The 13,826-nt window shown below is 48.0% G+C and overlaps 1 protein-coding gene across 1 annotated transcript in view; it reads right to left on the reverse strand.

Annotated features, from left to right (window-relative positions):
• Positions 1-222: 222 nt before the first annotated feature.
• Positions 223-13,826, reverse strand: part of ADRA1D (adrenoceptor alpha 1D) — a 48,459-nt gene continuing 34,855 nt past the window's right edge. Inside the window, exon 2 of the mRNA XM_050896015.1 lies at positions 223-791. Coding sequence (XP_050751972.1) covers positions 223-791 — 569 coding nt within the window. The remainder of the gene's footprint in view (positions 792-13,826) is intronic.

Genomic DNA, 13,826 nt, shown 5'->3' on the forward strand with positions numbered 1-13,826 from the left:
GCGGCTCATTAAAATGGGATATGCCATTGGCTTTTATTTGAGGAACCCATAATCCCACAGAAGGGGCTGACCTCCGCATGGGGGATGCTTGTATAACCTTTGGGCAACTGCATTTTATACCTGATTGCTGCTTCCAGTCTGCCTGACAGACGCACAGATGGTATCCCTTCACATTTCTGCTAGATACCTCTAAAGAAACCATCAACAGCTGTCCCAGTGGCTTCAAATATCTGTTTCTCTCAGCCCGCAACAGTCTGTTAAGTCATAGGTTTGATAGTCAATGGTTTCCGTGAAGTCATGAGGGATCCCGATAGAGACAGACTCCACCTCTGTTTTGTAGGTGGCTGTCACCCCCCCTTTGCTGGAGCCACCCCGGATTTTGTTAGAAAGGCTGTTCATCTTCTCCTTCAGCTGGGTGGATGCTGGTTTCTGGAAAGGAGTGAGCATTTTCCAGCCCTTGAAGCTGAGTGTTCGCCTCTTACTGGCTCTCTCCTGCAAGGAGGAGTTAAATATGAACGAGCTGTTCAGGGTGTTAATCCTGGGCCTCAGGTCCGTCTCAGAGTCTTGCACCGAGCTGTTCATGGAGGCCCCTCGCCAGTGGTGGTCGTAGACACGCCAGATGGGCCGTCTTCTCCGGTGGCATTGGCACTTGAGCAGCCTGATGAAAGCTCGCTTGAACTCTTTGCTGGAGCACGGGTAGATGATGGGGTTCACACAGCTGTTGAAGTATCCCAGCCAGAAGATGACCTTGAAGACAATTTCGGAGGGCTTCAGAGATGGGAAGAAAGAACCTTGGAAGAGATTAAAAGAAATATGATTAGAGGAAGGGGAAGGGTATGGCAGCACAGGGTAGCAAGGGTGATGGTCAGCCCAGTCTGGAAGAGGCAAGACCTGCAGAAAAGGCTGAAGGTGCGATTCTGCTATTAGATCCTTGGCTAGCAACGCCATTGCCACCAGAGTGAAGATCTGGCCGCTGCAGGACTGCAAGGCATCAACCCTAAAGTGATAATGATGGATAATACAATGTCTTTAGCAGGAGCCTCCTAGCCCCCACTGCAAACGGGCTCCTAGCAATGGACCCAGCACCCTCAAACGCAGCTGTGAGCCATTGTGGCAAACCCATACAGCTTGGAGGGAGGCTGTTAATTGTTGCAGGAGCCACACAAGTATGAGGGGTGGTGGGGATGGAGGATTTTTGTCACCCCCCTCTCCAGATAACAATCCAGCTAACACACCCGCTCTTCCTCCCCAGCCCAGCATGCACTGTGTTTTGAAGGGGATCCACTCCAGAGGAGAAAGTCCTGGTGCAGGACTCAACAGCCCCATGGCCAAACCTGTTTACCTCACTGTGGGTTCAGCCATCCTGCTCTGAATTGATGCAGGAGACTTGCACCCAAGAGGTATCTTCCATACCTGGGGGCCGAGCTGCTTTCTGAGACCCTATAGCAGGGGCTGAGGGCATCATTTTGGGGAACAGGTTCAGCGGTCTCCGTGCCTCCCTGGTTTATCAGCACAAGGCAGCCAGGCCCTGTCCCATTCCAGATCAGACAGAGAAAATTGTTGCTCGGCTGGTTTGCATGGATCGGCCCTTGGTGCCTGCCTCTTCCTACGTGTTGCACTGCACAGTTCTCCACTGCAACATAAAAGGATGGATACAGCCTTGTCACCTGCACTGAGGGAAGAGCAACACCCCTTCACCTCCTACACTCATGTATTTTGGGTCATCAATGTCACACATCCTCTGCTCAAATTTTGCAGTGATGCTAAGGTGGACCCTTAAAGTGGGCTCAGATAATATCCACCGCTCCAAGCTTGTACCTACTACTTGAAAACTCTTTTGTCCACCCCAACCCCTATTTATGCTTTTGTGCCGGAGGTTCCCGGTGGTTTTCTTGGTGAAAAAGCCGGAGATTTTTTTTGCAGCCAGAAGATGTCAGTGTTGCTCCCACATGGCCCCATCACTTAGCATTCCCCACTCAGATCTGAAATAACTTTCTGACTCAGTCTTAATTTCTTTTAATTTTAGCTCTGGATGACAAATCATGCTGCCATGTGACTGAGCGTTAATTTGTATTTTAGTAAATAACATTAGCTCTGGATATCATTATTATTTTCCCTGCGTTCAAAAGCCTGGTGTCAAAACAGTAAAACAGGTGCCAGGAGCCAGAAATTCGGGACTGACACTACATAAAAGCTCCCCAAGCTGTTTGCTTGAGAAAAACCATCATCCAGAAAACCCAGAGCACTGGTTCCTGCAAAGCTTTCTTACATCTATTCCTAAAAAGTGCAGAAATTACAGCCAAACTCAGCATTAGGTGTGTGGGTTACTCTATTATGGGGACATGGGAGAAGAAAGACAGACCTCAGCATTTTGTGATGGTTAGGCAGGGAAAGCACAGATGCAGCCATGCAGCTTAAATATCTGCCGAAGACCAACCCAAGTCATAGGGCTGGAGTACATGCTGGCTGTCAGTATGTGCTGAAGGAGGCATTGAATAAGGACAGTAAGCAGGACTGACGTCTCTGTGCTGGAAAGACCTGGGGTCTTGTCGTGGTTTAACCCCCGCCGGCAGCTAAGCCCCACACAGCCGCTCGCTCACTCCTCCCCGGTGGGATGGGGGAGAGAATCGGAAGGGTAAAAGTGAGAAAACTCATGGGCTGAGATAAAGACAGTTTAATAGGGAAAGCAAAAGCCGCGCACGCAAGCAAAGCAAAACAAGGAATTCATTCACCACTTCCCATCGGCAGGCAGGTGTTCAGCCATCTCCAGGAAAGCAGGGCTCCATCATGCGGAACGGTTACTTGGGAAGACAAATGCCATCACTCCAAATGTCCCACCCTTTCCTTCTTCTTCCCCCAGCTTTATACACTGAGCATGACATCATATGGTATGGAATATCCCTTTGGTCAGCTGGGGTCAGCTGTCCCGGCTCTGTCCCCTCCCAATTTCTTGTGCACCCTCAGCCTGCTCGCTGGTGGGGTGGGGTGAGAAGGAGAAAAGGCCTTGACTCTGTGTAAGCACTGCTCAGCAATAACAAAAATATCCCTGTATTATCAACACTGTTTCCAGCACAAATCCAAAACATAGCCCCATACTAGCTACTATGAAAAAAATTAGCTCTATCCCAGCCAAAACCAGCACAGGCCTTCATGGGGATAATGGCATTTACAGTTTAATGAGCAGCCACTGGTGTCGTAGCCTGTGCCTTTGAACCATGGGCACTGGGGTTAGGGGTTTGCAGAGGCAATGACCCCACCTTGGTTGTTTTTGATTAAAGGGGTTTATTCCTTCTGGGACAGTGGTGAGCTTTATAGGTTGGCGCTAGGCTGCTTGAATCACCACATCCCATTCTAACCACAGCAGGAACACCACCCCTGAGTGTTGAGCCAGGAGTTTTTAAACACCTCAGTGGTGCTGTGGACAGTCCCCCTTTGCACTGCATGTAGCATTGCAACCGTTCTCCATCCAACCATGGCTTTGAGCCTTCCCCCTCTCTCGCACTGCCCCCAACCCACCACCCTGGACCTACAGGCATCATCTGATGCTTTGGGCAATGTGGACCAGAGGTGGGTTTCCAAGCCCGCCATCAATTCCTCTCCTCAGTCTCAGGTTTGGCAATATTGAATGGGTCTGTTTTCCTGCCCCGTCTCCCCCCATCTCCATCCTGCCCGGGGACCAGCCTCTACCCAGAGCCCTGTGCTCTCTGCAAGGGGATCCCTGGCTCTCAGCCCTAAGACATTGCGTTGTCCCAGCTTGACCCTGCCCTAGCTCAGTGTGAGCATTTGGGTCAATACAGGTGAAGGAGCTCATTAAGCATGTAATCCTGCTCATACCCTTGTTGGGGAGAGGTTCCATGCCTCAGTTTCCCCACTGGAGAATGGGCCTAATTACCGTAAACTCTTTCACAGTGTTGCTGTGAACCCTGTTTACAGCGCGTGCTGGGTTCTCAGAGGAGTAGCAGCTTTATGTAGCATTTTTTAACTTTAAGAGAGAGGAAAAGAAAACAAAAAGCTATGGTAACAAAGCAAATAAAAGAAGGGTCTCTTTAGAAATGAGACTAGTAATTACTGCTTGAGCCAGGCTACTTAAGAGATTGGTGCTTGCTTAAACAGCCTGATGGTTGTTAAAATCATAATTTATATCTAGTGTTTAGCGGTTCGTTACACAATGCAGTTTCTGTACTACATGCTTTGTCTTTTGCATCCAGATAAAAAATACAAATTGAAAAGAAAAAAAAGCTATGAATTCTCTGAATTTCAACTTTGGCTGTTTTTCACCCACTAGAACCTCGTGTACATCTGAAGACAAGGGGCTCATTACCATCCTCATTACCATGCAAATAAGCGTGCCCCTTGGAAGAGACGTGTACTGAGTGCATCCATAGTTTCCTCATTTGATCACACTGGGATGAACAGAACTAGGCAGGGAGTACTCAGAACAGGTCCTTGGCTGGTAACTTTGCACATGCTGGAGCATCAGACTCTCTTGATAGGCACTGGGAGGCTGCACGTGAGGAAGAGTTGCGGGGTCTTACTTAGGGAATGAGTAAAGAATGGAAGAAATTAGCTCTTGCTTTTATACACAGAAATATGCAACAACATTTTGAGAGAGGGAGGGTTTTTGAACTGGGCTTTGTAACAGTTACTATATAGGAGCATAGCTGTTGTTAGGATGCATGGAAGCCAGTACAGAGTATTGGACACTCGAAGAGCTCAGGAAACACAGTAGGATGCGTCCAAGGTCCAGAAATAGAAAATGGGAGTAAAACATCAGGTATAGCAACACAGAGTGATGCACCAGCACTTTAGCCTGATATCTCAGTGTAAGAGCACTTTTTGATGATCTGGCCCCAAAAGCATCAAAGCCAGAACAGGGCAATATCAAAAAACAGGAAGCCCAGATATTGTAGGACCTGTGTCACAGTACAAGTTTGTGAAACCAGGTCTTGTTTCAAAGAGGGGCTCTTCCTACTCACTCAAAATCAGCCCTCTGGACACCTCTCTTAGGCATTCAGCTCAACACTTCATGGCAAAGCTTGGTGTACTTTCCAAAGGAGGAGGTGGCGACACCCACCTTGGGGACATCCATCCGTGGGGTGGTCTTGGTGTGGTGAGCACTGACACTACATGCAGCATGTGTGCTGGGATCCAGCAACCCCCTGGCATGCTGGAGCATCTGGGACCCCAGAGTCCTCACAGGGAGAGGACAACGGAGACTTGGCTTGCCCTTTCTCTGCTTGAACAGGACTGCTTTTGGGGGTAGTGCTCCCAGCAGGGAAGCGCTCCCAGCAGGGAAGTTTCCATCCAACCTAACCAAATCCATGTGTGAAACACAGAGACAGCCTGGGGAGTAGCAACAGACCTCTGAGGTGCCCCTTCTCCACCCTGACTGCCTACCCAGTGATGCTCGCTCTCCTGGTGGATGGAGGATCCTGGTTGTATCTCAGTGTAGGATGCTCCCAGGTAGGGTGGGATGCAGAGGCTCGTCCTTCATATTTCCCACTGCCTTATTGAGAAGGCTCCATGTTGGCTTATGGAGATCCTGCTGAGGACTTTGTCTTCTCCTAATAAATAAAAATTTTATAATAATACTGCTGGGGGCTTGAAAGTCCGTTTGGGGCCTTTATACCTTTCGTCACTTTACAAAAGGTCATTCCAGATCTTGCAAAGTCTGAATCCTAGTGATAGAGCGGGGTCTGAGCAAGGGCTGCAGGTCCTGTTGTAACCCTAGATAATTATCTTCAAGATCATTAAGAAATTAAGAAAGCTGCAGGTGAGTTCAGGGAAAACCTGCCCGCACCGTGCAAGGTGACTGGACTCACAGACTAAACATGATCTGAAGATTGAACTTCATTTTTTTGGTGGTGCTGAAGTTGAGCCAATAAAGTATGTGCTCTGAAGTGAAAGCAAAAAAGTAGTTTATTTGCTGTTCTTACAGCGTGCGTGTATGTGTGTGTGTGTGCAGGACATGCATATATGTTTGTATGCTCTGTGTGTGCCTACACATTTTTTTCGTAGTTAATGTCACCCTGCTCATATCTGGGGAAAAACCAGCCAGGTACAAATCTCTGAAGCCATGGGCGTGCTCCCCAACGCTGTGCCACTCTGTGTTGGGTGGCTAGTGGATGCAATCTCCCCTCCACATATCCAAACACATATCCCATTTTTTTTTTTAGGCTGTTTGAGCTAGCACAATCTCATGATCTTTCCTTGTCTGCATTTCTCCACCCTGTCCTCCCCATGACTCACTCGAAGGTGATATCACTGGATTGTTTGGAGAGTTGCTGTTCCCAGTGTTCAGCGCTCAAAAAATTAAAGGAAAACAAGAAAAAAGACAAATGCACAAATGAAAATGGACCCAGTCCAATCTAAATGCTGGCCCCGGCTCCCAGTACGCAGCCAGAATATGTGAGCAGGCTTGCTTTCTGCCGCAGTTGGCAGAGGCATCTTTATTTTAAAAAGTCCCTGCTTTACAGCATGTCCTGAGTAGTCGATGGCACAAAAGTGCTGCAGATGTGATAGCAGGTGGGTAAAACAAAGTGCCAAAGTCATGCCCCAATGCTGTCCCACCATGAATGAGAAATGCGAGGACCAGCAGGATTGTTCACACTGACAAGAGGCCTCGCTGTTGCTTTGTGTGGGCTTTGTATGGGGAATCGCCCTGGACTAAAATAGCTTATGGAGAGTTGGACCTTGCAGGTGTTGGTGGAATGCCACGGAGAAGGTAAATAGGAAGCTATTATTCACTGCATTTTCCACTACAAGCGGCATCACAGGAGATGGAGACTAGCGGGTGGTAGGTTAAAAGCAAAGAAGAGGAGACGGCTCATCTCACAGCACGTTGCTCAGCTGTGGATGTCCCTGCAGCAGGAGGCTGTGGATGCTAAAAAATGATTGGCCAAACTCATGGAAAAGAAACAGTCTACCAAGGTGCAAACCACTCTGTTCTTGAGTTAGGAAGCTCCAGAAATCTATATATAGGATTGGGCCTGTGGTGGGGACAGGAGTCCCATCACCCAAGCTTCTCCTGAATGTGGCCTCAAAGGTCAGGAGGACTCCCTCAGGATGCGTCAGAGCAGCAAGTCAAGAGAATTGTAGCTGGTATAGCAAAAACCCTGATGTAGGAGGTGCTGTAGCTGCCGAAGCTCACCGTGGGCTCTCCTGGCCAGACGAAGAGTCAGTCTCTTCCTTCTTTTCTTCCTGGCTCTCACAAACTAGATTAATTAAATCTGGTCCAAAGCAATCATGAGCTGCCACTTTCTGCCCATTACTCAGCTTGCATCCCTCCTTGCCAGCTCCTTCCTGGGTCCCCATGATGGACAACCTCCCTGATGTGGCTGCCAAGCTATGGAAGAACGGGCTGGATATCAGCAAGGATTTCTGCCTACGTGTGGGACTGGGACTCTCAGCTTCTGACCAGTCTTTCCCAACCTTTTCCTCCATCTGCTATTGACCACTTCCACTGGGCATCTGTAGGCGTATCAGGGTCCCTAGAGGGTTAACACCTCCTTGCAGCTGGTGGCGTGTCTTGGAGTGATGGGGGAGTTCACTGCCCTCCTAGGATGGTTCCAAGAGCTGCTTGGCGTGGGGAGGAGGACAGCGTGTTCGCAGTGACTCCGGCTTTTTCCCTGAAGGGCGATGGCGTTGGGATATCGGGTGGAATTCCTCAGGCCTGTGAGCCTTCCAGCCGACCCATAAACAATGTCACAGATAAGCGTCAGCTTCCGTCACGCCAGTGAAAGCCCCGACGAGCTGCCTGCGTGCCTCTCTGCGCGTAGGCGTGACTGCTTGCTCCAGCTTCTGCACCCTGATCTGGCCAAGAAGAGAAGCAGGGAGAAGCCACCCCTCCCCTGCCCACTGCTGACCTTCTAGGCAGTGTTGCATTGTCCCAAGTTGATAGTTGGAGAGGCCCGCCTGGAGAGCCCCTGGAAATGCCAAAGCCCATGGTGGGACGTGCATATCTGATGTGCGGGGTCCCCGTGGGGAGGGAGGGCAGCCTGTGGTGTGGTGTGGCTCAGGGAAGCATGGTTTAGTCTGGGGATGGTGAGGTGGTTGCAAAGGCAGGAGAGACCAGCTGGGGGGGGGGGGGTGTCAAGGGCTCTGAAAAACACCAACACTCTCAAGCAGGATCTCAAAGTTGACGTCTGAGCGCAGTTTGCCTGTCACCAAGAGAAGGATAATGAAGCAGAGCCTTGTTCTGATCATTTACTGGTCTAATTCATGGTCCCCAAACCTGTCCCCTAACCTGTAGGCAGTGTGGTCCTAGTGATGTCTCCAAAGCTTTCCTCTAAGTTGCAGCACATCAAGTAGGAATTTGACTGAAATTGGCCTTCATTCCCCTCAAAGCTCACATTGGAGCTTTTCTCCATGAATCTGGACCACTGATGGGAGTCATTGCCATGAGGATGTTTCTGAGGCATGCAATTTCCCGAAAATTGTGGGTCTCTTGTGAATCACATAACGAAATTTAGGTATCTGAGCAGGTTCCTGGGCCCCTCTTACCATCAATGGTTTAGTCAGTAGACTGTGGTGAGAATGGAGTGATCCATCTCATCCTAAGTGTAAGCCTGTACTGGGCAGGTGGATCACACTAGGTCTCAGATGATTGGACCCAGATTCCTGGCTCATGGGCAACCACATCATGGGCATCCAAGGTTAATCCTGATGGATTTCACCCTTAATGTCATTGGCATTTGGTGGTCTCCTCCTCTCTTAGGAGGAGTTGCCAAAACTTCCCATGCATCAGTTTCTCTCCTGTGCAGCATAGGACTTTCATCACTGGAAGAATTTCACCAGTGAGCCTCCCATAGTGGTGAAGGGTGACATATAGTGAAGAGCCGCACAGGTACATCTACACTGTTACCTAACAGAAAGCTAACGAGTAATTTCAAGTCTTGGATTGTGGACAGTGCTAATTTGTTTAGCTTGGTCCAGCTAGACCTCTCCAGATAAATTTGGTCCAGGGAACAGTTCACTCCAGAGACCATGCCCAAAAGGCCCTAAGGACTTGACTATGCAGTCCTCTAACATTGTCCTGGCAGGCTCTGCACCCTTAATTACCTCCATATGCCCTCATGCCACATCACAGGGCATGCAATGCAAAGCATCTGTTTCAGACTGAAGATCCACTCCGGTGGGCTGCCACAGAACACCCCCTGCCCTTCCAGAGATTCACAACTCCCACAAAAGAGTAATTATGTCGTAGGACCACTGGAGCACTGCATGGGGCCCAAGAGAGGCTTTGGGCCAGGTGCCATAAAGTACTTAGTCTGCTCTAGTCTACTCTACAGCCCTTGCACTGGGGGCATAATCTGGCTTTTTTTTTTTCTTTTTTATTTTTTTATTTTTTTTTAGCAGTATAGCTGACCCCTAGTAGTTAGCTTGGCTCCTGAGCAAGTTATAGCTAAACTTGTGATTTGCTGGATACCATTGGGAATGTGCTTATGTGATACTATAGACAGGTGAGGGGACCCAAAGAAGGTTCAATGCGCCAGGTTTCTTGGGAGGGCACTGACCTTTCATTTGGGGATACACAGCTGAAAGCAGCAGTAGAAAATCCTCAGAAAGTCATTACATTCATTGCATTCTCCCTCCAATGACCCGGATGTCCCATGCTAGCACCATGCACAAAGCTTCATTGCTCTGAACCGAATATACTGCTTTCCATCTTTCATTAGGGACCTAGAAAGAAGAAAGTCTTGCTCAAGATAATAAAGAAATAATTAATTTGTCCCTAGGGATTGTGACCTGCCACTGCACAGGGGCTGATCTAAAGATGTCTAGAGCCCTGGGTCTGTAGAAGGGCCAAGTAGGGATTCCCTTGTTTTCCAACTCTGTAGCCCTGTGGCATGATGACAAAACCATCCTTTTGAAGTATATCTGCCAGCAGGATGAGGACTGAGAGTTCTCCCTGCTTCTTGAGTTTTAAGAGGAGCTCTGGGGACCCTACTCAGGCAGGACTAGGCAGAGAAAGGGGAGAGAGATTTTGGATACTGCAAGCCAAGCTCACTCTATAACAAAGCTTTTAAAATGGTTAAGGCAATGCTGTCATGAGGGAATGAAGATCAGGACCAAACATCTCCTTTGCACGTTGTGGAAGGCAATGTTGGCCCATGAGATTTCTCATGCCTGTGATGAAGCCAGGACCTGGGCTCTGAGGATGGCTGCTGGCCATTAATCCTGGGCCACCTGATGAGCTCATCATCATGAGTACTTTGCTTGCTCTGTGGTGAAGAGTATGGCTGGTTCAGTGTTGAAAGGGACTGTACAGAGGGTAGCCCCAAGCTTGCTGTTGAACGTTGTCCTCTCCATGCGCTCAAACCAAGCTGTCCATTAACTCACCTCAATACAGCCCGGCCCAGGAGCAGCCTTTTTAGCTGCTTGGTTCATCCTCCAAGAAGAAGGGCTGGGCAGCAGATTCAGAGCCACAGACAATGTTGAACATGGCAGAGTCAGTAGGAAGACGGGCTTTGAAAATGAGTCATAAGATTAAAAAGAAGACCAAGATGTAAGCTTTTTTCATCTGGCTTCTAGTACAGACTCCCTTAAAGGTAATATTTTTGGAGTGTTTCTTATGCTTGGGAAAGTTATACGTGTATCCAACTGCCTATTCCTTAACAATTCACAGATAATAGCCTGATTCCAGCCCCAAAAGGGACTTTAAAACAAATCTTAAAATCATGAGACTCAGCAAAAGGACATAAATAAAATTAGGGAAAAAAAAAAAAGTCTGGAAGATTGGCCGATCTGGCAAATCCAAAGGGACATATCAGGAAGGTTCTTATTTGCCAGATGCAAATGAAGAAAAAAACCCCAGTATGTCTCCTGAGAGAATGAAAAATTCAGGGTAACCGAGTTGCATGTCAACAGCTCTTGTCTTGCTGCCTGAGCAGGAAGAAGACTAGAATCCGTGTGCTGATGTTAGAGTGAGCACGGCAGAGACCACAGTGAGATTCTTGCCTGGATGGTTAAACAGAGGAAACACGCTCGGAGCCGTCTTTGAAAAGAAAATTTCCATCTGGCTCAGGATCTGAATGAACGCAATGGCCTTGAGGGGTTGCTAGGTTCCCTCCAGGGCAACGCAAAAATCAGCGTGTCATTCAGAGAGGAGCACTCCCATGGCTCTCCGTTCTGCAAACGCGGGAGCGTCCAGAGCGTGAAGGTCTTGCTGCATCTGAGCCTGGGAGTCTCTTCTCTGCACGATGGCATCTCGGGCACACTTCTGGGTAATGCAGCCAGTATGACCAGCCCTCGGGGAAGGGAAGCATTTACGAACAAGCTGACTAGCTTCCATCTGCAGCAGGATGAGAATGTCTCATGGGTAAAAATCCAACCATAGGCATAGGTTGCAAATAATAATAAGCAAAGATGCCGCTCATTCAAGTCCTGTGTGAGCATACCAGTGACTCAAACAGTGTGATGGCAAATTGTGCAAGTTCTTGGCCTTGGATAACTTTGTCCTTAACTGCTGGCTTGCGTAATGCTCTCTTTTGGTGGACCATAACTCTTTGCAGTAGGAGGCTATGTCCATAGCTTCCTGATGCTTGCATTGCTGTCTCACTGGTGTGACTTGGTTGGTTAAACATAGGAGGCTAGAGCCATTTTAAACGCCCCAGTGTATCTTGGTCTACTGCTAATGTTTCAAAAGAGTGTGGCTCCTCTGTAAATTTTCTCATATCATCCAGGTCTGTGCAGGTGCCTCAGAGACCCTGGGGTGGTTCAGATGGCACTAGAGACCAGTATTTAGGCTACTGAATTGAGCCCTGGATGTCTGGCTTTTAATCTAGCACAAATCCAGCTCAGCAAAATTAATCTCATATGACTGGTGACAAACTACCTTGGGCTTTGACCTATCCATCTCCCAAGCAAACCTGTGCTGTGCCAAGTCAGTGTCAGGGCCACAAAGACCTTCAATCCGGTGCTTTTATGCACAGAGAAGCAAGGGAGATTGGCTACTATTAATTCCTTGCTTTGAAGTCTCGCGGCAGTTGTTTTGGGAGCACAGTAGGTTACCCCCACCACAACCCAAAGTCTTCCTCTCCTCGCTCTGTGACATGAAGAATTGCCTCAAGTGATCCCTTTTTAGGAGACACAAGCAGAAGCTGCCCAGCAACGCAGGACATCACTATCATCAGTGCCTGCTGCAGGTTTCTGTTCCCTTCATGATGGGCCGCAGGATTAGTCGGCAAAGTAAATTCACATGGGATTTCTCAGGAGTGGAGGCAAAATTCAGCATGGGTTTGGTTAGGAATATAGCCTGCACATTTCTGTCTGTCCAAAGTCCCCTGTAAAAGGAGGTGTGTGGGTTATGGGGGAATTTCTACTTCTTTGGGGTCCCAAGCAGCTTCCATTGGCAATCCAGTGGATCTGTGTTTCAGTCTTTTGCCCAGGCACATCAATGGCTGACCAACCAGCTGAGACACTATCCTGATATACCCTGAAACCATCTTACAGGGTTTAGCTTTCAAAGCCTGGGATAAACAGAGGGAAGAATTGGTGCTCTCAGCTGGGTGGAGGTTGCAGACTATGGCAGGGACAAATATTGGGAGAGGTTCCCAATAGACCTCACACTAATGTAACATCTAATCGATATTACGAAATGTTGCATGACCTTCTTTGTTAAATGTTCCTTTCATGGACTACTCCAAAAAATCAACAAGCTGTTCATGATCATCAGCATTATTACTTAGAGAGATGAAAATATTTTATATAGAGGGCAGAGAACTTAATTAAATACATACTGAACTAAGAATAAACCCCAATAACCAAGGAAGAGAGGTGCCAAAAAAGACTCTGGAGGGTTAGTTGAAGATTCACCACAATAATCTACTTGAGAAAACCGTAGGTATTATGTCAAGAGAAGCAATGACAAACTTTCCAGCAAGGTGGGTAAGTTAGTGGAAACACTGCTGTGACTTAGCCCTGTGATAACTCCTTCGACACATACATTTCATGGAATGTCATCAAATATTTTCTTGCAAGAAGGTAGCAAAAATGTTTCTTCAGCCCTTGCCACAAAGAGCTCTCTGCTTCTGCATCTGTAAATAGTGAATGGACATAGCACAGGGCTTTAGACCAGTGGTTCTCCAACTTTTCTGAACCAAAACCTGTTAACCCTCATCATTTTTTGCAGACTGGCTGACTCCCTTATACTCTGGTTTTCCATGAACCATTTACCAAGCCTTCACGGACCATCAAGATCTGGAGACCACAGTTTGGGAACCACAGTTCTAGACTACTGGTTCTTGCGTTTATTGGCAGACACAATGGCACTTTGTGGTGAGCACTCCAACTGGCTGCTTCTGTGCAACCCCTTTTAATAGCCTCCTTAAACCTCCCTTCGCAAGTAACTGCTGGTCCTCTGTGGCTACTGCAAACAGAAGCCTGGCTTCAACTCACCTCCAAGATAAAATGTCCCTTTCTATCAAGCTGTCTCCTCCACTCTGATCAGAACGATTGAGAACATGTATTTTTCCCAGCTAAAGAGCAAGCTTGGGAAATCCTGTAGAAAAGGAGTGGAGGGGAATGATTCTCAAGCAAGTCATCCAAGTCTTGGAAAAACCACTGTGTTTGCTGGGTCGGACCCAAGACTACTCTTTGTTTTTCCAACTCAGAAGTTCTTTTCTCTGCACTTGGTTTTCTAAGAATGTGAACTCACCCACCCCGTCCTGTTTACAAGCTCGTAAATATGTAGATCAGATTTGGCTGCGGGGTAGGCCTTGGAAGGGCTGAATCCTGCTGGGAACACATGGCATTTTATGTACAGTGAAGCCAGATTCGAGCTGCACAAAGGAAAAAGGCAATTTTTCATTGGACCCGACCCAACC

This window comes from Gymnogyps californianus, chromosome 4 (genome assembly GCF_018139145.2).
Source record: "Gymnogyps californianus isolate 813 chromosome 4, ASM1813914v2, whole genome shotgun sequence".
NCBI lineage: Eukaryota > Metazoa > Chordata > Aves > Accipitriformes > Cathartidae > Gymnogyps > Gymnogyps californianus.